Genomic DNA, 22,330 nt, shown 5'->3' on the forward strand with positions numbered 1-22,330 from the left:
GCTAACGTTTGTCATGATTTGTTGGAATCCACCAAGTATTACTGTCTGAACACAATTTTATCAGTGTATTAATATGCCTTCCCCCTCTCCCCGAGACAACACCGCTTCTGTGCTGACCAAAAGAGGGGGTTTCCAGCGCCGCCACCAGAACGTGTACCGCCTCCCCGTCCTCATCATGGACAATGGGAGCCCCGCCCTCAGCAGCACCAACACTCTGTCCATCCGGGTGTGCGACTGCGACCCTGATGGGATCCCCCAGTCATGTGGGAGTGAGAACTCCATGCTCTCAGCGGGCCTCAGCACCGGGGCCCTCATTGCCATCCTGGCCTGCATCCTCACACTACTGGGTAAGCCATTTTACCAAAACACATCAGGGCCACAAGCTCCTTCATGTGGCCCCTTGACTGATATCCAGAGAGAGAGAGAGAGAGAGAGAGAGAGAGAGAGAGAGAGAGAGAGAGAGAGAGATCCAGTTACCTCAGGCTCCTGAGAAAACAGAGGTTTGACTGAAAGGTCCCTTTCAAAGCTGCGGTTGTGTTATTACTTCCCCCAATGATCTCTTTGCTTAAAACCATCTCTGTTAGACAGAATGACTCAACATATTTCTGATCTAGGATCAGTTTTGGCTTTTCGATCATAATGAATCAGATTATATGGACAGGGGGGGGGGGGGGGGGGGGGTCTGATCCAAGATCAGCTCTCCTACTCTGACATGCTTTTTGAGTGTCTATCTCTAACGATCATCCTGAATTACCAAAGATATATGAGGCATGGTTATATGATGTTTTTACATTATTCTGCCTCAATGTTCTCTCCTGTTGTTGTGGAGAATACATTGTGTGGCAGCATCCATGTATTTCTGAAGACCTATCCCACATGTTCTTCAGACACCCAACGTTCTTCCTGCCTGTATGGGGCACTGGGTCTGCATCTCACATGGCATCCTATTCCCTTTGTAGTGCACTACTTTTGACCAACCCCCATAGGGCTCTGTTCAAAAGCAGTGCACTACGTAGGGTATAGGGTGCCATGTGAGACGAAGACTAGGATTAGTCCATCTCTGAAAAGCCTCAACTGAGCCTCCATTTTGTGCTAACTAAGCCTTTTCCCTGGGGGTCCAGCCCAGCCTAATCCGTCATGGTCGAGAGCACGGGGCTGGTGGATATGTAGAGAGCCAGGAGAGACAATGTGGAAGGAAACTGAAAATTACAAAAAAAATGTAAATAGGGATTTAACCACCGATGAACTTACTGTGTTGGTCACTTATGGTGCTTGAGTCACACTGGGAGAGAAGCACAAGGCCCCAAGCTAAGCTGTCCCCACAGAGTCACAATGGGAGAGAAGCACAATGCCCAAAGCTAAGCTGTCCCCACTGAGTCACACTGGGAGAGAAGAACAAGGCCCCAAGCTAAGCTGTCCCCACTGAAGCAGTGTGGCATTTCAGAGTTTTTTGTTGTTGTTATTTCCATTCAACACATTCGTCCCGATTCATGGCCCTTTTAATTGCACCTGGCCGAACTCATTTGTGTTCAGTAGGGCAGACTAAATAAAGCATATTTATGTGGCTGAATAATTGTAATGAGGCAAGCTTGGAGTTTCTGTTCTTTTCTGTACTCTCGAGGCAGTCTTAACGAATTTCGGGGGAGCTCCTCAAACAATGACAGCAGCTGTTCCAGAGGTATCTGTGCGGTCACAATACTGCACTGTTGTTCTCTCTACCTTGTAACTCTGGAACCAGAAATAGATAAACCATAAATAGAGAGGTCACGTAAGGTCATCTGACATAAACTCAGCAAAAAAATGAAACTTCCTCTCACTGTCAACTGCGTTTATGTTCAGCAAACTTAACATGTAAATATTTGTATGAACATAAGATTCAACAACTGAGACACAAACTGAAAAAGTTACACAGACATGTGACTAACAGAAATTGAATAATGTGTCCCTGAACAAAGGGGGGGGGGGGGGGGGGGTCAAAATCAAAAGTAATAGTCAGTATCTGGTGTGGCCACCAGCTGCATTAAGTACTGCAGTGCATCTCCTCCTCATGGACTGCATCATATTTGCCAGTTGTTGCTGTGAGATGTTACCCCACTCTTCCACCAAGGCACCTGCAAGTTCCTGGACATCTCTGGGGGGAATGGCCCTCACCCTCCGATCCAACAGGTCCTAGATGTACTCAATCGGATTGAGATCCGGGCTCTTCGCTGGCCATGGCAGAACACTGACATTCCTGTCTTGCAGGAAATCATGCACAGAACGAGCAGTATGGCTGGTGGCATTGTCATGCTGGATGGTCATGTCAGGATGAGCCTGCAGGAAGGGTACCACATGAGGGAGGAGGATGTCATCCCTGTAACGCACAGCATTGAGATTGCATGCAATGACAACAAGCTCAGTCCGATGATGCTGTGACACACCAGAGCAGGACGGACCCTCCACCTCCAAATCGATCCCGCTCCATAGTACAGGCGTCAGTGTAACGCTCATTCCTTCGCCGATAAACGCAAATACGACCATCACCCCTGGTGAGACAAAACCAGACTCGTCAGTGAAGAGCCTTTGTGTCATCCGTTTCGGGAAAGTACCTGCGTAATTGCGCACCCGACTCACTCAGGTGCTTCGCTCTATCACATTTGACATTGTCTGGTAACATTGAGTTAATTTGCACACAAAAAAATCATACAATGATGGAATGACCTGTGTGTTGTCCTGTTTATTGCAGACAGAGAAGAGCTCCAACTTCTTAATCATAGCCTCAATATTTTCCCGCCAATTGAATATAGTTGCGGAGAGTCCCTGTAATCCTAGATTAAGATGATTCAGGCAGGATAAAACATCACCCATATAGGCCAGCACCTGAACACGAGAGTTCAGGGACCTTACTTTAAAAAAGTTAACAATTTTCACTGTAGTATCCAAAACATCTTTCAAGCTGTCAGGTATTCCCTTGGCAGCAAGAGCCTCTTGGTGGATGCTGCAGTGTACCCAAGAGGCGTCGGAAGCAACTGCTTGCACGTGCGTTACCACTCCACTAGGTCTCCCTGTCATGGCTTTTGCGCCATCAGTACAGATACCAACATGAGCAACAGCTACGTTTGGCTACATACGGACCGTTAGTGGAATTCCCGTGAGAGAGTAACAGTTAATGTGATTGGATGTTAATTATTTGACTAGGCTACCTGTATTTGACATTGTGTTGTTATTTCGCTGAACACCAGATAGTTTAATTTTATTTTTGGCAGTGAAACGAGGTTACTCAGATGAGAAAAAAAACTCACCTAAATGTATAGCCCCGTTGGAAAACAGTTTGAAGAATTAAAAAAAAAAAAAATTATAATAATGTATTTAAAAATATATATATATTTAAAATGTGAATCACATTTTTACTTGGCATACCCCCGATGGCATTGCCCGTACCCCTGGGGGAATACCTGCCCCAAACAAACAATAACCCACTCTCAGAGACAACTGGTAAATAGTCCCTTATAGATGAGTTTTTAATTTTTTTATTTTACCAGGTAAGTTGACTGAGAACACATTATCATTTACAGCAACGACCTGGGGAATAGTTTCAGGGGAGAGGAGGGGGGATGAATGAGCCAATTGTAAACTGGGGATGATTAGGTGGCCACGATGGTATGAGGGCCAGATTTGGGAATTTAGCCAGGACACTGGGGTTAACACACCTACTCTTACGATAAGTGCAATGGGATCTTTAATGACCTCAGAGAGTCAGGACACCTATTTAACCTCTCTCGGGTATGTGGGACAAAATCGTCCCACCTAGTCAACAGCCAGTGGAATCGAGTGGCGCGAAATACAAAAACCTTAAAAATGCTATAACTTCAATTTCTCAAACATATTACTATTTTACACCATTTTAAAGACAAGACTCTCGTTAATCTAACCACATTGTCCGATTTCAAAAAGGCTTTACAGCGAAAGCAAAACATTAGATTATGTCAGGAGAGTACCCAGCCAGAAATAATCACACAGCCATTTTTCAAACTAGCATATATGTCACAAAAGCCAAAACCACAGCTAAATGCAGCACTAACCTTTGATGATCTTCATCAGATGACACTCCTAGGACATTATGTTATACAATATATGCATGTTTTGTTCAATCAAGTTCATATTTATATAAAAAAACAGCTTTTTACATTAGCATGTGACGTTCAGAACTAGCAAACACACCAAAAACTTCCGGTGAATTTACTAAATTACTCTTGATAATCGTTTACAAAATACATAACAATTATTTAAAGAATTACAGCTACAGAACTCCTTTATGCAATCGCGGTGTCAGATTTTAAAATAGCTTTTCGGCAAAAGCACATTTTGCAATATTCTGAGTAGATAGCTCGGCCATCAAGGCTAGCTAAACAGACACTCGCCAACATCGAGGCTCAGTATACTCAGAATTACTTGTAGAAAAATTGGATTACCTTTGCTGTTCTTCGTCAGAATGCACTCCCAGGACTTCTACTTCAACCACAAATGTTGTTTTGGTTCAAAATAATCCATAGTTATGTTCAAATATCCTCTGTTTTGTTCGTGCATTCAGGTCCCTATCCGAAGGGTGATGCGCGGACGCATGTCGTGACAAAACAATTCAAAATATTCCATTACCGTACTTAGAAGCATGTCAAACGCTGTTTAAAATCAATTTTTTGGCTATTTTTCTCATAAAATAGGGATAATATTCCAACCGGGCGACGTTGTTTTTGTTCAAAGGCTGAAAGAAAAACATGGCCACTTCTCTGGGCCGCGCATCTCCTGTCTTTGAGCCACCAGCCTGACCACTCACAAACAGCGCTCCTGTACCTAGCCCAGAGACAGCAGAGATCTCATTCCACTTTCTGGTGCCTTCAAAGAGCCTATGGGAGCCTTAGAAATTGTCACGTTACAGCAGAGATCCTGTATTTTTGACAGAGATGCCACAGAAGCACAAGAAATGGTCAGAGAGGGCACTTCCTGTATGGAATCTTCTCAGGTTTTGGCCTGCCATATGAGTTATTTTATACTCACAGACACCATTCAAACAGTTTTATAAACTTTAGAGTGTTTTCTATCCAAATCTACTAATTATATGCATATTCTAGTTTCTGGGAAAGAGTAGTAACCAGTTTAAATCGGGTACGTTTTTTATCCGGCCGTGAAAATACTGCCCCCTACCCTAGAGAGGTTATCGTCCCATCCGAAAGAAGGCACCCCACACAGTGCAGTGTCCCCAATCACTGCCCTGGGGCATTGGGATATTTTGTTTTAGACCAGAGGAAAGAGTGCCTCCTACTGGCCCTCGATATTCCATGATGTCAGTCAGTCAGGTGGCTCGATGCCGGCAGAGACTTCTATTGCATTAACATTGAAGCCTATCTCAGCAGGACCTCACTAAAACCCCGGTTACAGCCCTACCTCTAAAAACTATAATATTGTTATCATAAATGGTCTGCACTTGTATTTATAGCTCTGTCCATGAGTTAAAGAGTGGCTATATTTCTCCAAGCCCCATCCCTCAGCTGTTTACCAAAATCAGTGGTCGGCTGTCGGATTTGTTACTGTTCGAACTGCAGATTGCCCCTTTAAAGTTGCCATTACACCTCAGCAGATTCACATCTGACATTTTTAGGCAACATATTGATGACCATTATAAAGTAATCTATTATTGAACGAATTGGCCAATGAAATGTCAATGGATGACGCTTTCCATTGTCTTTTTAAAAGTGAAGCAAAAACTGTGTCAGTATTTGGTGTGTCAGTCAGACACCCAGTTCCCCAAAAACCAGTGGCCTGTAACAGATAATATACAACAGTGACTGTGTCTCAATCTGTTCCCTTCATTCTGGCTGACAAAGACTGTCATCGTGGTGATTGGTGAGTGTTGACTGGCCCCCATTCAGCTGAAGTACATCATCGCTCTCTTGCAGTGTTGATTTTAGCATGTAAATCTTGGTTGGGCGAATACAATATATATATATATATATTTTTTAGATGCACGCCAGCAAATCCACTACACAACACAACACTAAACAATACATGAATTGCATTTTAACGGTGACAAACGTTGCCCACAAACTGTTAGGGCCTACATAAAGCTGTCCCAACAGCAGAGCTTTACCCTTCAGCACCATGGAGTGAATCCTTACCACCTCTAAACCTGGCTATCAGCAGAGCCTTGTCTGGCAGCAAAACAGTTCATTCAGCCTCATTTACTGCCTTTAAAAAAACATAGCTGATATGGCTGACTTTCTTAAACAAATGCGGTTTCTACTGACAATTGATTTGATTTGAACTATGGCATAAGGGAACGATGAATGGATAAGAGGCAATCCGTAATTTTGATTTAGACATTAATGAGCGAACTAATATAACTATTTGTACACCAACAGAATTCAGAACATGGGCCTTTCTTACAGTATTGTCTTTGTACACTAAGTCAGAACCATAGGATAAACAAAGGTGAATATAATCAGACAATGAAAGCTCTTTTCCATGATGACAATGAAAGCAATATTCGATGATTACATTTCTCTAAAACAGGCAATAGGCTACATGTGTACCACCAAGTTAGAACAGTAGGTGAAATTATGAGGGGGGAAAGGTACCAAATTATTAAGGTGAGGCACATGGGCTACTAACAGCTTACTACACAACATACACTTAGTATCACTTTCTTAGCTACAGTATACATATCTCCTTGGCATATTACATAATTTATACAGCAGCATACAAGACATTTTTAGACCCATTGTGCTGTGCTCACTTAAACAGGAAGGTTCTCCAGATTTATGGGGCTTTTAAGACAACTGGGAACTCTGAAAAAAACAAGGTTGAATCATGATGTCAGTAAACTTCAGGTCGGAGCTCTAGAAAGAGGCCCGAGTTCTCGAATTGGAATTCCGAGTTGGATTACAGTTCAAAACGTATTTTCCCAGTCAGATCCCAGTCAGATCTCGTTTTTTTCAGAGTTTCCAATTGTTTTGAACATGGCAGAAGTCATGCTGGATTGACAGTATGGCCAATGTATTCAACCTTTTCTGGCATATAGTGTATGGCGTGTGAATGTTTATCCCTTTAAGCTTGGAAAAGAGACCCTTACACCCAGACTTGGAGCACACACCCACTCCACCGAATAGCAGGCAGAGGAAGCAAAATAGTGATTGCTTTGCAAGGCTTGCAGTTAGCCACTGATTCCTTCCAAACCACTCATTGTTGAATTTGCGGTTTCCAACTTGTTGTGTAAAATATATGTCCATGAGCACCGATACGTTTTATCTGTAATTTTTCTTCATTTGACAAGGACTGAAAAGGATTTGCCAGTAGATTGTCTACACGATTTATGGTGATAGCTGCTTGATAGCTAAGATTTTGAAAATATAATGTTGACATGATCAGTCCCATCAAAGTTACGGTAGATATAAAGTGATTTGACATCATTTTATCTGTGGCCAATGACCTTGAGCCTTCTTGGATGGGCACTTCTAATGTAAATCTATGGCAACACCCAAGGGGATTTCAACTTTCTAGCTCTCCCTGTAGATTTTGCGGTGACCCACCTGCCCTGAATGACAGGTCGCCACTGCTCTCTTGACATAATATGTCAAACACTCTATTTGTCCTTAAAAGGACCAAGTCTGGGAGAGAGAGAGAGAGAGAGATACAGTTGAAGTCGGAAGTTTACATACACTTAGGTTGGAGTCATCAAAACTCGTTTTTCAACCACTCCACAAATTTCTTGTTAACAAACTATAGTTTTGGCAAGTCAGTTAGGACATCTACTTTGTGCATGACACAAGTAATTTTTCCAACAATTGTTTACAGACAGATGATTTCACTTATAATTCACTGTATCAGAATTCCAGTGGGTCAGAAGTTTCGTACACTAAGTTAAACAGCTTGGAAAATTCCAGAAAATTATGTGATGGCTTTAGAAGCTTCTGATAGGCTAATTGACATCATTTGAGTCAATTGGAGGTGTACCTGTGGATGTATTTCAAGGCCTACCTTCAAACTCAGTGCCTCTTTGCTTGACATCATCGGAAAGTCAAAAGAAATCAGCCAAGACCTCAGAAAAATAATTGTAGACCTCCACAAGTCTGGTTCATCCTTGGGAGCAATTTCCAAATGCCTGAAGGTACCATGTTCATCTGTGCAAACAATAATACGGAAGTATAAACACCATTGGACCACGCATCCGTCATGCCGCTCAGGAAGGAGACGCATTCTGTCTCCTAGAGATGAACGTACTTTGGTGCGAAAACAGCAAAGGACCTTGTAAAGATGCTGGAGGAAACAGGTACAAAAGTATCTATATCCACAGTAAAACGAGTCCTATATCGACATAACTTGAAAGGCCGCTCAACAAGGAAGAAGCCACTGCTCCAAAACCGCCATGAAAAAGCCAGACTATGGTCTGCAACTGCACATTGGGACAAAGATCGTACTTTTTGGAGAAATGTCCTCTGGTCTGATGAAACAAAAATAGAACTGTTTGGCCATAATGACCATCGTTATGTTTGGAGGAAAAAGGGGGTGGTTTGCAAGCCGAAGAACACTATCCCAACCGTGAAGCACGGGGGCGGCAGCATCATGTTGTGGGGGTGCTTTGCTGTAAACTTCCGACTTCAACTGTATATATATGATAGAGAAATATATGAGAGAGAGAGATAAGAGAGAGAGATGAGAGATATGAGAGATATGAGAGCGAGAGCGATGAGAGAGAAATATGAGAGAGAGAGAGAGATGAGAGAGAGCGATATGAGAGAGAGAGCGATATGAGAGAGATAGAGATATGAGATAGAGAGAGACATGAGAGAGAGCGATATATGAGAGAGGTATGAGAGAGAGATATGAGATATAGAGAGAGATGTGAGACTGAGAGAGAGATGTGAGACTGAGAGAGATATGAGATGGAGAGAGATATGAGAGAGAGCGATATGAGAGAGAGATAAGATGAGAAAGAAGGAGAGAATGGAACAACATATGGCAGAATCTTGCCTCCATCACCCATGCTCACAAACACAAAGGAAGTCCTCATTCATGTTGTATGTCATTGTGCTAAACGTTATTATTTTCAGTTTATTGAAAGAGAGAGAGAGAGAGATAGAGAGAGAGAGACTAACAGTAGCTTGGCTCATTATATAAAATGTCGATGACAATGGGCCCGCTGCTAATGATTCCTCTTGTTGTCTCATTGATTTTGCAAGATGGATTGTTTTCTCAATTCAATTACGGAAAATTGGGCATAATGTTCAATTGATTTACCGCACATTTTGCCCATTCTTCTTTGGCTGAATTGCCGTGTTGCTGTGCCTTAAGTGAGGCCTGCCACGTGCAATTTGTACCACTACTGTTGAATCAGTGCACAGGTCCTTTTGTGGCACGTTTAATTTTCTATATATAGAAGTGGTGTATCTGGTACAAAATACATGTTTATTTTGTGTACACACAGTCGTCTATTAAGTCAATGCCACAAAGCGTGACCGACGAAGCGTGCAATCTGTAAAACCACAGTTGAATGAGTGTGCATGGGGTCCTTATGATACGTTCATAATCGAAATACAACATCTATTCAACCGTCGGTAAATGTAGATGTATTAGGAGTCGTATCTGTTTTTATTTTGTTTATTTTTATATAACCTTTATTTAACAACATAAGTAAATTGAGAACCAATTCTCATTTACATTAACGACCTGGCCAACAGGCATGAATTGCAACGGTGAACTGGACAACACACAATACCACTGAAAATACAGAAAACACAATATACAGATGAAAGGTACTTATCGATCAAATATCAGACAAAGATTGGTTCATTTTGATAGACATATTAGGGGTATCTGACACAAAATGCATATTTAAGAAGGAGTACATTTGTTTATTCAGTCAGTGTTACAAGCTGTGTTCATTTGTTTACTGTACCCAGCAGTCTTTTCAATTGAATGGAACAACATATGGCAGAATCTTTTCTCCAGCACCCATGCTCACAAACACAAAGGAAGTCCTCATTCATGTCGTATTTCATTACTCTAAACGTTATTATTTTCAGTTCAGCGCTTGTCCAAATTCATTTATTTGTATTTATTGTGTGCATAATGGACAGTAGGACAAAGAATGACCAAACAATACCCCTTCAAGGTTTCATTATAATAACCAAACAATACCCCTCAAGGTTTCATTATAATGACCAAACAATACCCTCAAGGTTTCATTATAATAACCAAACAATACCCCTCAAGGTTTCATTATAATGACCAAACAATACCCCTCAAGGTTTCATTATAATAACCAAACAATACCCCTCAAGGTTTCATTATAATGACCAAACAATACCCTCAAGGTTTCATTATAATAACCAAACAATACCCTCAAGGTTTCATTATAATGACCAAACAATACCCCTCAAGGTTTCATTATAATAACCAAACAATACCCCTCAAGGTTTCATTATAATAACCAAACAATACCCCTCAAGGTTTCATTATAATAACCAAACAATACCCTCAAGGTTTCATTATAATAACCAAACAATACCCCTCAAGGTTTCATTATAATGACCAAACAATACCCCTCAAGGTTTCATTATAATAACCAAACAATACCCCTCAAGGTTTCATTATAATAACCAAACAATACCCTCAAGGTTTCATTATAATAACCAAACAATACCCCTCAAGGTTTCATTATAATAACCAAACAATACCCTCAAGGTTTCATTATAATAACCAAACAATACCCTCAAGGTTTCATTATAATAACCAAACAATACCCCTCAAGGTTTCATTATAATAACCAAACAATACCCCTCAAGGTTTCATTATAATGACCAAACAATACCCCTCAAGGTTTCATTATAATAACCAAACAATACCCCTCAAGGTTTCATTATAATAACCAAACAATACCCCTCAAGGTTTCATTATAATGACCAAACAATACCCCTCAAGGTTTCATTATAATAACCAAACAATACCCCTCAAGGTTTCATTATAATGACCAAACAATACCCCTCAAGGTTTCATTATAATAACCAAACAATACCCCTCAAGGTTTCATTATAATGACCAAACAATACCCCTCAAGGTTTCATTATAATAACCAAACAATACCCTCAAGGTTTCATTATAATAACCAAACAATACCCCTCAAGGTTTCATTATAATAACCAAACAATACCCCTCAAGGTTTCATTATAATAACCAAACAATACCCCTCAAGGTTTCATTATAATAACCAAACAATACCCTCAAGGTTTCATTATAATAACCAAACAATACCCCTCAAGGTTTCATTATAATAACCAAACAATACCCTCAAGGTTTCATTATAATAACCAAACAATACCCCTCAAGGTTTCATTATAATGACCAAACAATACCCCTTTATTCTTAGAACCCTTTATTATTCTTAGTACCCTTTATTATTCTTAGAACCCTTTATTCCAAGCTGGAAAGTGGCACCAACATTTCTATGCATACATTGCCTCACTACCTCTGGGTCTTTTTTTGCCCCTCTCCTCTCCTCCTCCTCCTCATCTCCCCCTCCTCCTCCTCCTCATCTCTGTCTCCTCTCCTCCTCCTCATCTCCCTCTCCTCTCCCTCTCCTCTCCTCCTCTCCCTCTCCTCTCCTCCTCCTCATCTCCCTCTCCTCTCCTCTTCCTCCTCATCTCCCTCTCCTCTCCTCTTCCTCCTCATCTCCCTCTCCTCTCCTCTTCCTCCTCATCTCCCTCTCCCCTCCTCCTCATCTCCCTCTCCTCTCCTCCTCATCTCCCTCTCCTCTCCTTACTTCCCCATCATCACCCACTCTCCCTCCTCCTCCCCATCTCCCTCTCCTCCTCCCCATCTCCGTCTCCTCTCCTCTTCCTCCTCATCTCCCTCTCCTCATCTCCCTCTCCCCCTCCTCCTCCTCCTCATCTCCCTCTCCTCATCATCTCCCTCTTCTCTCCTCATCTCCCTCTCCTCTCCTCCTCCTCTCCTCTCCTCATCTCCATCTCCCTCTCCCCCTCCCCCTCCTCCTCCTCCTCCTCATCTCCCTCTCCTCTCCTCCTCCTCCTCATCTCCCCCTCCTCCTCATTTCTGTCTGCTCTCCTCCTCATCTCTGTCTCTTCTCCTCCTCCTCATCTCCCTCTCCTCTCCACTCCTCCTCCTCCGCTGTTGCCTTGCGAAGACGTAGAGTGATGTGACCAAACACCCCACCCTCCACATCCACCCTCCACCCTCTGCTTGTTTAGCCCAGGGAGGTGGTACAGTGCCTGGGGATGAGGTATGGGTTGGGCAGCTTCCATATTTTAGCCTGGCGGTGGCAGCGTTAAAGGATGGATCATTAGACGTTTGCCTCCCCTTCCTTGCTTGCTCACTCAGCAGCGACGGGTGTTATTTTCAGCTCTGGGAGTATAGATCTGACTCTGATGGCGAGATGAGGGGTCTTGGCAGGCAGTTTCTCTAACCCCCGATGGGTGGACTGTGACTGTGTCTCGGGGAGTGTGTGTGTGTGTGTGACACAGAGATGTGTGTGTATCTGTTAATGTTTGTGTGTGCATGTGTTCGACGAGGGGAGATGTATAGCATAAGCTTTAAATGCAAGCAGCTGTGGATATGTGTGCACAGCCCATGTCGTCAACTGCTCAACAATGGAGTGTGCAGTGCGGCAATAGTATATTAGTCTTTAAAGGGGTATTTCATGCAAAATCTATATTTGGGTCACTTTACCCTTACCTTGAGTTGTGTCTGCAGGCCCATGGTGACAGAGTCCACAATAATCCATTATTTACTTCAGGCTGGAGTTAATATATTGGCATCGTCAGATTTCATGAATGGAAACAGCTGAACCAAACCTGCACTGCAACGCAAAACTTCCTCAAAAACACTTTCCCTTTAAGTTGGTGTGCTGTTTGATTTTGGTATAACCTAGAGCATGTCCCTTCAACTTTGCTTTTGGCATTTTACGAGTAAATTGGTTTATATTGTTTAAGACTTTTTTTAATTTTACGATAAAACTTTTCTATCTTGTCAAAAGGTACCATCGAAAATAGAGAAAGAGAGAGGTCCTACGTTGACATGCTATGCTACGTTGACATGCTATGCTACGTTGACATGCTTTGCTACGTTGACATGCTTTGCTACGTTGACATGCTTTGCTACGTTGACATGCTATGCTACGTTGACATGCTTTGCTACGTTGACATGCTATGCTACGTTGACATGCTATGCTACGTTGACATGCTACGTTGACATGCTTTGCTACGTTGACATGCTATGCTACGTTGACATGCTTTGCTACCTTGACATGCTATGCTACGTTGACATGCTTTGCTACGTTGACATGCTTTGCTACGTTGACATGCTATGCTACGTTGACATGCTATGCTACGTTGACATGCTATGCTACGTTGACATGCTTTGGGGGCCGCACTTGGACCGTTTGCTTTTTTAGGGGTGGCTGCTTTATGACTGGCATATACTCCTGTATTATTACTCAGATAGACATATGCTGTGCTCATTTCAAGGATTTAGCGCTGGCCTGCCCAGGGTAAGCAGCTTGTGGGAGCAGCCAACTGCATGGGGACACTCACCGACTGCCCCCCACACAAATGGCACCCTATTCCCTATATAGTGCACTACTTTTGACCAGGGCTCATAGGGCTCTGGTCAAAAGTAGGGCACTACAGTATATAGGAATTAGGGTACCATTTGCGACACAGCCACTGTTAAACCCTGATATGTAAACAGGTTTGTCTGGTTGTTTATCTCTGTGTGTGCACGTTCCAACAACACGTGCGGGCCAATAGCATATTTCCCAAAATCTAAATCTTGCGAATCTCGTGAAGCCATTTGGGAGTCCATTGAAGGTAGATGGAGATAATTTTGGATATGTCAAGCTAAACCAGAAGTAAACCTGAAATATCCTGAAATCAACCTGAAATAACCTGAAATCATCCTGAAATCAACTTGAAATCAACCTGAAATCAACCTGAAATCATCCTGAAATCAACCTGAAATCAACCTTGAAATAACCTTAACTCAGGACTGTGGTGACTAACACTTTTTCCAGAGAGTGAGAGGGGGGGGGGGGGGGGGGGGGGGGGTCTGAAAACCCAGTGAATAACATTGGCTTATTGTAATAAATCTAACACAGGTAGTATCTACCCATGGTTCCGTTCTCCACCACTACTGGCCCTGTGTCTCTATCCATCAAATTATTTCTCAGAGCTTGCCTCCCAGGGTCTTGTTTATGGGGTTGTTGATTTGGTTAAGGGTCGTGTTGATGGGGTTAAGGGTCGTGTTGATAGGGTTAAGGGTCTTGTTGATGGGGTTAAGGGTCGTGTGGATGGGGTTAAGGGTCGTTGATAGGGTTAAGGGTCTTGTTGATAGGGTTAAGGGTCGTATTGATGGGGGTAAGGGTCGTATTGATGGGGGTAAGGGTCGTGTGGATGGGGGTAAGGGTCGTGTGGATGGGGTAAGGGTCGTGTGGATGGGGGTAAGGGTCGTGTGGATGGGGTAAGGGTCGTATAGATGGGGTAAGGGTCGTATGGATTGAGTAAGGGTCGTGTTGACGGGGGTAAGGGTCGTGTTGACGGGAATAAGGGTCGTGTTGACGGGAATAAGGGTCGTGTTGACAGGCATAAGGGTCGTGTTGGTAGTGTTAAGGGTCGTTTTAATAGGGTTAATGGTCGTATGGATGGGGCTAAGGGTCTTGTTGATAGGGTTAATGGTTGTGTTGATACCGTAAAGGGTCTTGTTGATAGGGATAAGGGTCGTGTTGTTAGGGTTAACAGTCGTGTTGTTAGGGTTAAGGGTCATGTTGTTAGGGTTAATGGTCGTGTTAGGGTTAAGGGTCGTGTTGTTAAGGTTAAGGGTCGTGTTGATGGGTGTAAGGGTCTTGTTGATAGTGCTATGGGTTGTGTTGTTAGGGTTAAGGGTCGTGTTGATGGGGTAGGTTCGTGTTGATGGGGGTAGGATCGTGTTGATGGGGGTAGGATCGTGTTGATGGGGGTAGGATTGTCTTGATGGGGGTAGGATCGTGTTGATGGGGGTAGGATTGTGTTGATGGGGGTAGGATCGTGTTGATGGGGGTAGGATCGTGTTGATGGGGGTAGGATCGTCTTGATGGGGGTAGGATCGTGTTGATGGGGGTAGGATCGTGTTGATGGGGGTAGGATCGTGTTGATGGGGGTAGGTTCGTGTTGATGGGGGTAGGATCGTGTTGATGGGGTAGGATCGTGTTGATGGGGGTAGGATCGTGTTGATGGGGGTAGGTTCGTGTTGATGGGGGTAGGATTGTCTTGATGGGGGTAGGATCTTGTTGATGGGGGTAGGATCGTGTTGATGGGGGTAGGATCTTGTTGATGGGGGTAGGATCTTGTTGATGGGGGTAGGATTGTCTTGATGGGGGTAGGATTGTCTTGATGGGGGTAGGATCGTCTTGATGGGGGTAGGATCGTGTTGATGGGGGTATGTTCGTGTTGATGGGGGTAGGTTCGTGTTGATGGGGGTAGGATCGTGTTGATGGGGGTAGGATCGTGTTGATGGGGGTAGGTTCGTGTTGATGGGGGTAGGATCGTGTTGATGGGGGTAGGATCGTGTTGATGGGGGTAGGATCGTCTTGATGGGGGTAGGATCGTGTTGATGGGGGTAGGATCGTGTTGATGGGGGTAGGATCGTGTTGATGGGGGTAGGATCGTGTTGATGGGGGTAGGATCTTGTTGATGGGGGTAGGATCTTGTTGATGGGGGTAGGATCTTGTTGATGGGGGTAATATCGTGTTAATGGTAGTACGGGTCGTGTTGATGGGAGTACGGGTCGTGTTGATAGGGTTAAGGGTTGTGTTGATATTAAGGGTCCTTAACTCACACAGGTGGCAGACAGACCTGTCTTAACATTGCCAGTATTTTTCAGTGTACAACCCAAAATTCTGAAGGAACACCTTTGTACTGTATAAGTCCACAATGGTCCTGGACAGAATTGCGATGGCTCTGTTTAGTTTGATGATAAATGTTTCCCCAATGATATTCATTGGCATACCATTTTTTCTTTGTCTAATCATGATTAACTCATCTTGGTACTCTGCCCTTTGTTGATAGGGATGCTGACTGCCTTTTTCTCTCTGTCTCTCCCTCTGTCTCCCCCTTTCTCTCTCTCTCTCTCTCTCTCAATTCAATTTCAATTTAAGGGCTTTATTGGCATGGGAAACATATGTTAACATTGCCAAAGTGAAGTAGATAATAAACAAAAGTGAATTAAACAATAAAAATTAACAGTACACATTACACTCACAGAAGTTCCAAAAGAATAAAGACATTTTAAATGTCATATTATGTCTATATAAAGTGTTGTAACGATGTGAAAATAAAGGGAAAATAAATAAACATAAATATGAGTTGTATCAATGGTGTTTGTTCTTCATTGGTTGTCCTTTTCTTGTGGCAACAGGTCACAAATCTTGCTGCTGTGATGGCACACTGTGGTATTTCACCCAGTAGATATGGGAGTTTATAAAAAATTGGGTTTGTTTTCAAATTCTTTGTGGATCTGCGTAATCTGAGGGAAATATGTGTCTCTAATATGGTCATACCTGTCTCTCTCTCTCTCTCTCTGTCTCCCTCTCTCCACAGTGCTGGTCCTGTTGATCGTCACCATGCAACGACGGAGGAAGAAGGAACCCTTGATCCTGGACGAGGAGCGTGATGTGCGCGAGAACATTGTGCGCTACGACGATGAGGGCGGCGGCGAGGAGGACACCGAGGCCTTCGACATGGTCGCTCTGCGCAACCTCAACGTAGTCCGCGAGAGCGGCAGCAAGAACCGCCGTGACGTCACCCCAGAAGTGCCCACCCTCTTCTCGTCTTCCCGGCCACCGCCGGACAACGGCATCTTCCGCGAGTTCATCTGGGACCGGCTGAAGGAGGCCGACGTGGACCCGTCAGCGCCGCCCTACGACTCACTGCAGACGTACGCCTTCGAGGGAAGCGGCTCAGCCGCAGAGTCCCTCAGCTCGCTGGATTCGCTGAGCATAGACTCAGAGCAGAACTACGACTACCTTAGCGACTGGGGGCCACGCTTCAAGAAACTGGCAGACCTCTATGGCCACAGCAACGGAGGCAACCTCTTCGCCTCTTAGCCCTCGGTCGAGCCCCGCCGAACCATCAGCGTGGACAACAGAACAAACAAGTGAAGGAAACGGAAGGATATGAATAAGGATACAAGAAAGGAAATTTTAGATGACGATAGGATGATGCTGTACTCTGAGAGGACATTTGATTGGTGTGTATAAATGCATCAATGTGGGCTGAGAATAAACTGTAGGATGGTGGATTACCATTCAAAATGTTTTTTTTGGGCACTCTGCACACTGGCTGGATTTTTCAAACAAAGACATTTTGGAGATTTTGTTAGTAAATGTTTTAACATGATGGAAATGATGCAAAGCTTAAACCGTTGGGACGGTCTCCAGACCCGTTGGAAGAACCTCAACGCACAAATGTCCAGACTTTCTCATGTCACAATGATGTTCAAACGGGACGAGAATTGAACCGATATCTATGCTTCAGTGGTGTTACAACAGTGACATTTCAAGTACAACATCTTGTCATGGTGAAATGAACAGCCTGACCTCTTCAACTGGCCCTGTAGTCTGTCCCAGGGTTCACTATGATCTGTAACATTTGTTTCAAACTGATATTTAGAGGTTCACAGCTTTGCTGTAAAACCTATTGTTATTCTTAGATTATAATGTTTTCCTTGACATGGTAAAATAACTCAAGCATAGATTGATAACTTTTGTTCGAATTTGGCACACAGAAACTAGAGGCCATGAGTAACTTGGTCTAAAAGAATGGTACTGATTGACCTATAGGTAGCGCTGTTATACACAGTCTCACTTAAACCCTCATATCTGCCGCCCAGTTTGACCTACAGACTTTAAACTTTGTATGTAGGTGTCTTTCCTCATGCTGAACAAATTTACCTCAAGGACCCATAAGGCCAGCCAGGATACATTTTCCTTAATCTTGGACATTTTGGAAAACCTTTGAAAAACGTATACTCACGATAAAAATAACATAAATAAGGGATTGGTTAACAGATGGCTGAGTAATTATTAAATCTAGAAATCTGATTTACGTGTCCATTTAAATCCTTTCAATGTGTAACTTCTTAAGGTCATCAAAGACATTACCATGATGAACCATGTTAAGTTTGGCATTGATATCGTAAAGGCCAAATGTAGCTGTTTTTATATCAATATCAAAGAATTTCTTGTTAACAATTAAATACCTTACTGTAATAGTTTTCCATTGAAATGACCAACAATAGCTTTTTAGCAAATAACTATTTCTCAAGCAAGAAGGATTTTCTGGGAGTGGTGTAAGTGGGGATGGGAAAACTCAAAACTAGCTGTTATTGGCAGAGAGGTTTGGAACTCTTTGTTATTGGTTTATTAACCAATTTACCGCCTGGTGATATCACCAGGAGGTAAATTGAACTCCCACCCATGCAAACCTGCTGATTAGAACGTTCAGTGTAGATTGTATTTTCAAAAGATGGCAGAGTTATTGACAAATAAAAAATTGGATTTAACAAAAAAATTTTTACTGCAAATATATTCCACAGTGGCCTATCAACGTGAAACTATTATTGACATCCCTAAAATGAACCACACTGAATTATTATTACCAACTCATTCTTTTCATATGTAACACTAATGCTCAAAACCACATTCTCCTCATAAAACCATACGTAACTTTCACTCCATATTTTGATTGCTCTTAAAGGAAGATAGTTCCTACATGATAGAGTGCTTTGTTATTCAATTGATCTTCTGTCCTTTGTCATCCTGTGAACCCTGTTCATTGCTGCTGGCAGGCAGTTATATTTATGGAACAGATTCACAAAACAGGATAACTCCTTATGGATTTTACAGCAGGTTTTCATCAATGGTGGATTTGATCAATTCAGGCTTACTCTGGTCCATATTCAGTAGGGCTCACCGTAGCAACGTTTTTTGAAACAGAAAACAGAAATGGGTGTTTCTTATTCAACCGGTAATCCAGTAGTCTCTGTCCCTTTTCTTCCATTTGGTGCCTAACGAACACGGTCATGATCTACAATCCTATAACGGTATCTAGACACCTGTCCGATTTTTGTCCGCTCTCACGCTCAAGTTCCGAATGAACATGCTTAGATTGGCACAATGCCTCTGAAGTTCCGAATGAACATGCTTAGATTGGCACAATGCCTCTGAAGTTCCGAATGAACATGCTTAGAGTGTCACAATGCCTCTGAAGTTCCGAATGAACATGCTTAGATTGGCACAATGCCTCTGAAGTTCTGAATGAACATGCTTAGATTGGCACAATGCCTCTGAAGTTCTGAATGAACATGCTTAGATTGGCACAATGCCTCTGAAGTTCCGAATGAACATGCTTAGATTGGCACAATGCCTCTGAAGTTCCGAATGAACATGCTTAGATTGGCACAATGCCTCTGAAGTTCCGAATGAACATGCTTAGATTGGCACAATGCCTCTGAAGTTCTGAATGAACATGCTTAGATTGGCACAATGCCTCTGAAGTTCCGAATGAACATGCTTAGATTGGCACAATGCCTCTGAAGTTCCGAATGAACATGCTTAGAGTGTCACAATGCCTCTGAACGATGTAGCAGGGAGGGTGAGATAAGGCAAAGAGACTGGGGTTGGGGGGGTAGCGATGAGGAAAACACTATAATGTCAGAGCATGGAAACCTTGTAAACATCTGCAGTGAATGCACCGTATGGGTAAGTTCAAAATGTAAAGCTGTTGTGATTGTTTTATCTATCCTATGAGGTGTTCTAGCAACCATGATGGTTAAAATTGTTTTCAGTAGTTTTTTTTTTCTTCATGGAAACATAGCTGTAACAGCTTTGGAAAATACAGTTAGTGTTGGAAAAGATTTACAGCAAAGCTGTGGGCACTTGTAAAAATACCAAGCCAAGGAGAATGTCAACTGTTATTTTGCATGCAGTGAGTAGAAATGGAACTGTAGGAAATCCAGGATGGAAAAGCAAGTAAAAAACAGCAGGGAGACAAAACAAATCTAGTTTTTGGTTAAGAGCTCTGATGTGGCCTTATACATTTGATGCTCATTAGTTGGAGAAAACATTACACCATAAATGGAACCAACACAGTTCTGCATATCCTTTTTCACACTATCGTGCTGACCCAAACCGTACAATGTTGGCAATATATTTTTCTCATTGTCCCATTTCAACAGTTTCATCAACTATAGTGGATGTGTAACACACCACCCCCATGCATATAGTTCAATAGTACAGTAAAATGTTACTTAAATCCAACAGGTATAATGAAGTACAATGCAGTCCAAATGCATTTATCGAGAGCAACAGCATAAGCACCTGCTAAAACCCCCCTTATAATATCTTCAGTTTCAGCTCATAACGATCTTGATTTATTATCAGCTATTTTGAGGCTGTTGAAAAAATGTATGCCTACAAATATCTAAAGTTGATTATAAACGTATAATATATGTTTTATTATATTATTCTTTACTATAATAAATCGTTAAACTGTTGGCTTGAAGTGTTACCAGAAATGAGGAAGACATGTGCCTATACTTCTTTAAACAGCCATCCACAGTACAGTATTTGAGTTACATAAAAACAATAAAACCTTTAATAGGATTCTTTTCAGTTAGAAAAACACATTTAATGAATACCTTTGGGTTTTCAATGAATGCATTTTAGCTAATCTCTACCACAACTGATAATTAAGTAATTCTGCTTCCAAAGTGATGATAATGAAGATTGAGGTTATTTTCTTTAGTAATGGTTGTCATCGTTAAGGAAACATAATTATTTGTTAACTGCCTTGCTAAATGGAATTTTAAAGAGATATCGAAATCTCGTCAGGCCTGGCTCAAAGTTCTAATAAATATACTGTTTAATTAAGCAGATTGCCAGAGATCATCTGTACTTGGATGAGACCGAAAGGGAGAGACTTTGCTTTACCACAAAAATGAGTGTATACAAAAAGATATATACACAAATTAAAACTATCGTCAATAATATTATGAGTTTGTTCTATATTTCTTTGGTATAGAAAGTTGGATTTTATCCATGAAGCATTTCATTTGCACCCATTCTTAGTTGTTGTTCTTGTTATGGTATTAGAATACTGCAAACCCTTAGGTTATAGTGGAGACTTAAGGTGTGGATGTCTTCATGTCATATATCCCACCTGTACAGCTGTAGGTACATTATTACTTGTGAGGGACGTACTAAATTACTAGAAACAGAAATAGCCCCGTTTCAGACACTGATTTGATGCATAATCACTTTTTCTGAATGGCAGCAAATACTGTAACGGTGGGTCCTGACAGTACCTTTACGGTCTTTCAAAAAAGTCAAAAATGTCAGCTTGTCCCACATGATAATTGATGCCACGAAATATTGATGTCATAATTCTTTTTTTTTTAAAGAACTTAAGCATTTAGGAGTACCTGCACGTCTCGTTTATTGGCTTATTTTTTTTTTTCTATTTTATATTATGTAAACAACTTTGTGATTATTTGGTTGATGTTTTTCTTTTTTTTTTCTTTTTTACGAAAGCATTGTATGTACGAACGGCTTGTTTTCACTCTGATCTGAGGAATATGACACCCGGTGAATATCAAAGTGGCCTTGCCTGTTAGGAAAAGAGAAAATGGACAACTGGTGTCAAGTGACTGATAAGGTGTTCACATGAGGGTATCCTCGGTCTCAGCGTAGACTGACGACATTCTGAACCCCAACACAACTCAACACTACTCAGCAGACAATCACTGCTCTGTTCCCCCCCCCCCCCCCCCAGCCCAGCCAGTCTTGTGTATTTGTGCATAGAGAGAGGAAACTGAAACTCACATTTTTTTTGTAAAGGAAATGTAAAGGAAATGCCGACAATGGCTCTTGACTGTAAGTCACCCGTTCAACTTTCAATAAAGTCATAAATATTGTTTCATTCTAGAGTTTTTGTCTCAAGGAAGTAACTTTTCACATTGCACCCTAACATTTCTTGAGGTTCACTTGCATACCGACTAGCTCTCACAGTCTCACGTCAGAATTAGACCATGTTTCTTATTAAAGTCAAATTTTGAGGGTAGTTGCAAATGTCAAATATCGATTTGTTTAAGGTTAAGTTTATCCATTATATCTGAAATCTTAAGGTTAGGCATTAACTCTGAATGGTTAAGGTAAGGGTTAAGATTTGGGATAGGCTTAAAACTAAAATCTCATAAATGACTTTCTATCACTGGATTCGAACTTGCAACCTTTGGAATTAGAGCAAAACCCAAA

General features: G+C 42.1%; 1 protein-coding gene across 1 annotated transcript in view; it reads left to right on the forward strand.

Moving 5' to 3' along the window:
* LOC106597376 (cadherin-7) overlaps nucleotides 1–21,995 on the forward strand; it is a 134,619-nt gene extending 112,624 nt beyond the window's left edge. Inside the window, exons 11-12 of the mRNA XM_014188578.3 lie at nucleotides 96–347; nucleotides 16,617–21,995. Of these exons, the coding sequence (XP_014044053.1) occupies nucleotides 96–347; nucleotides 16,617–17,122 (758 nt within the window). The 3' untranslated portion in view covers nucleotides 17,123–21,995. The remainder of the gene's footprint in view (nucleotides 1–95; nucleotides 348–16,616) is intronic.
* The last annotated feature ends 335 nt before the right edge of the window (nucleotides 21,996–22,330 follow it).

Source organism: Salmo salar, chromosome 03 (assembly GCF_965601325.2).
Source record: "Salmo salar chromosome 03, fSalSal1, whole genome shotgun sequence".
In the NCBI taxonomy this organism is placed as follows: Eukaryota; Metazoa; Chordata; class Actinopteri; order Salmoniformes; family Salmonidae; genus Salmo; species Salmo salar.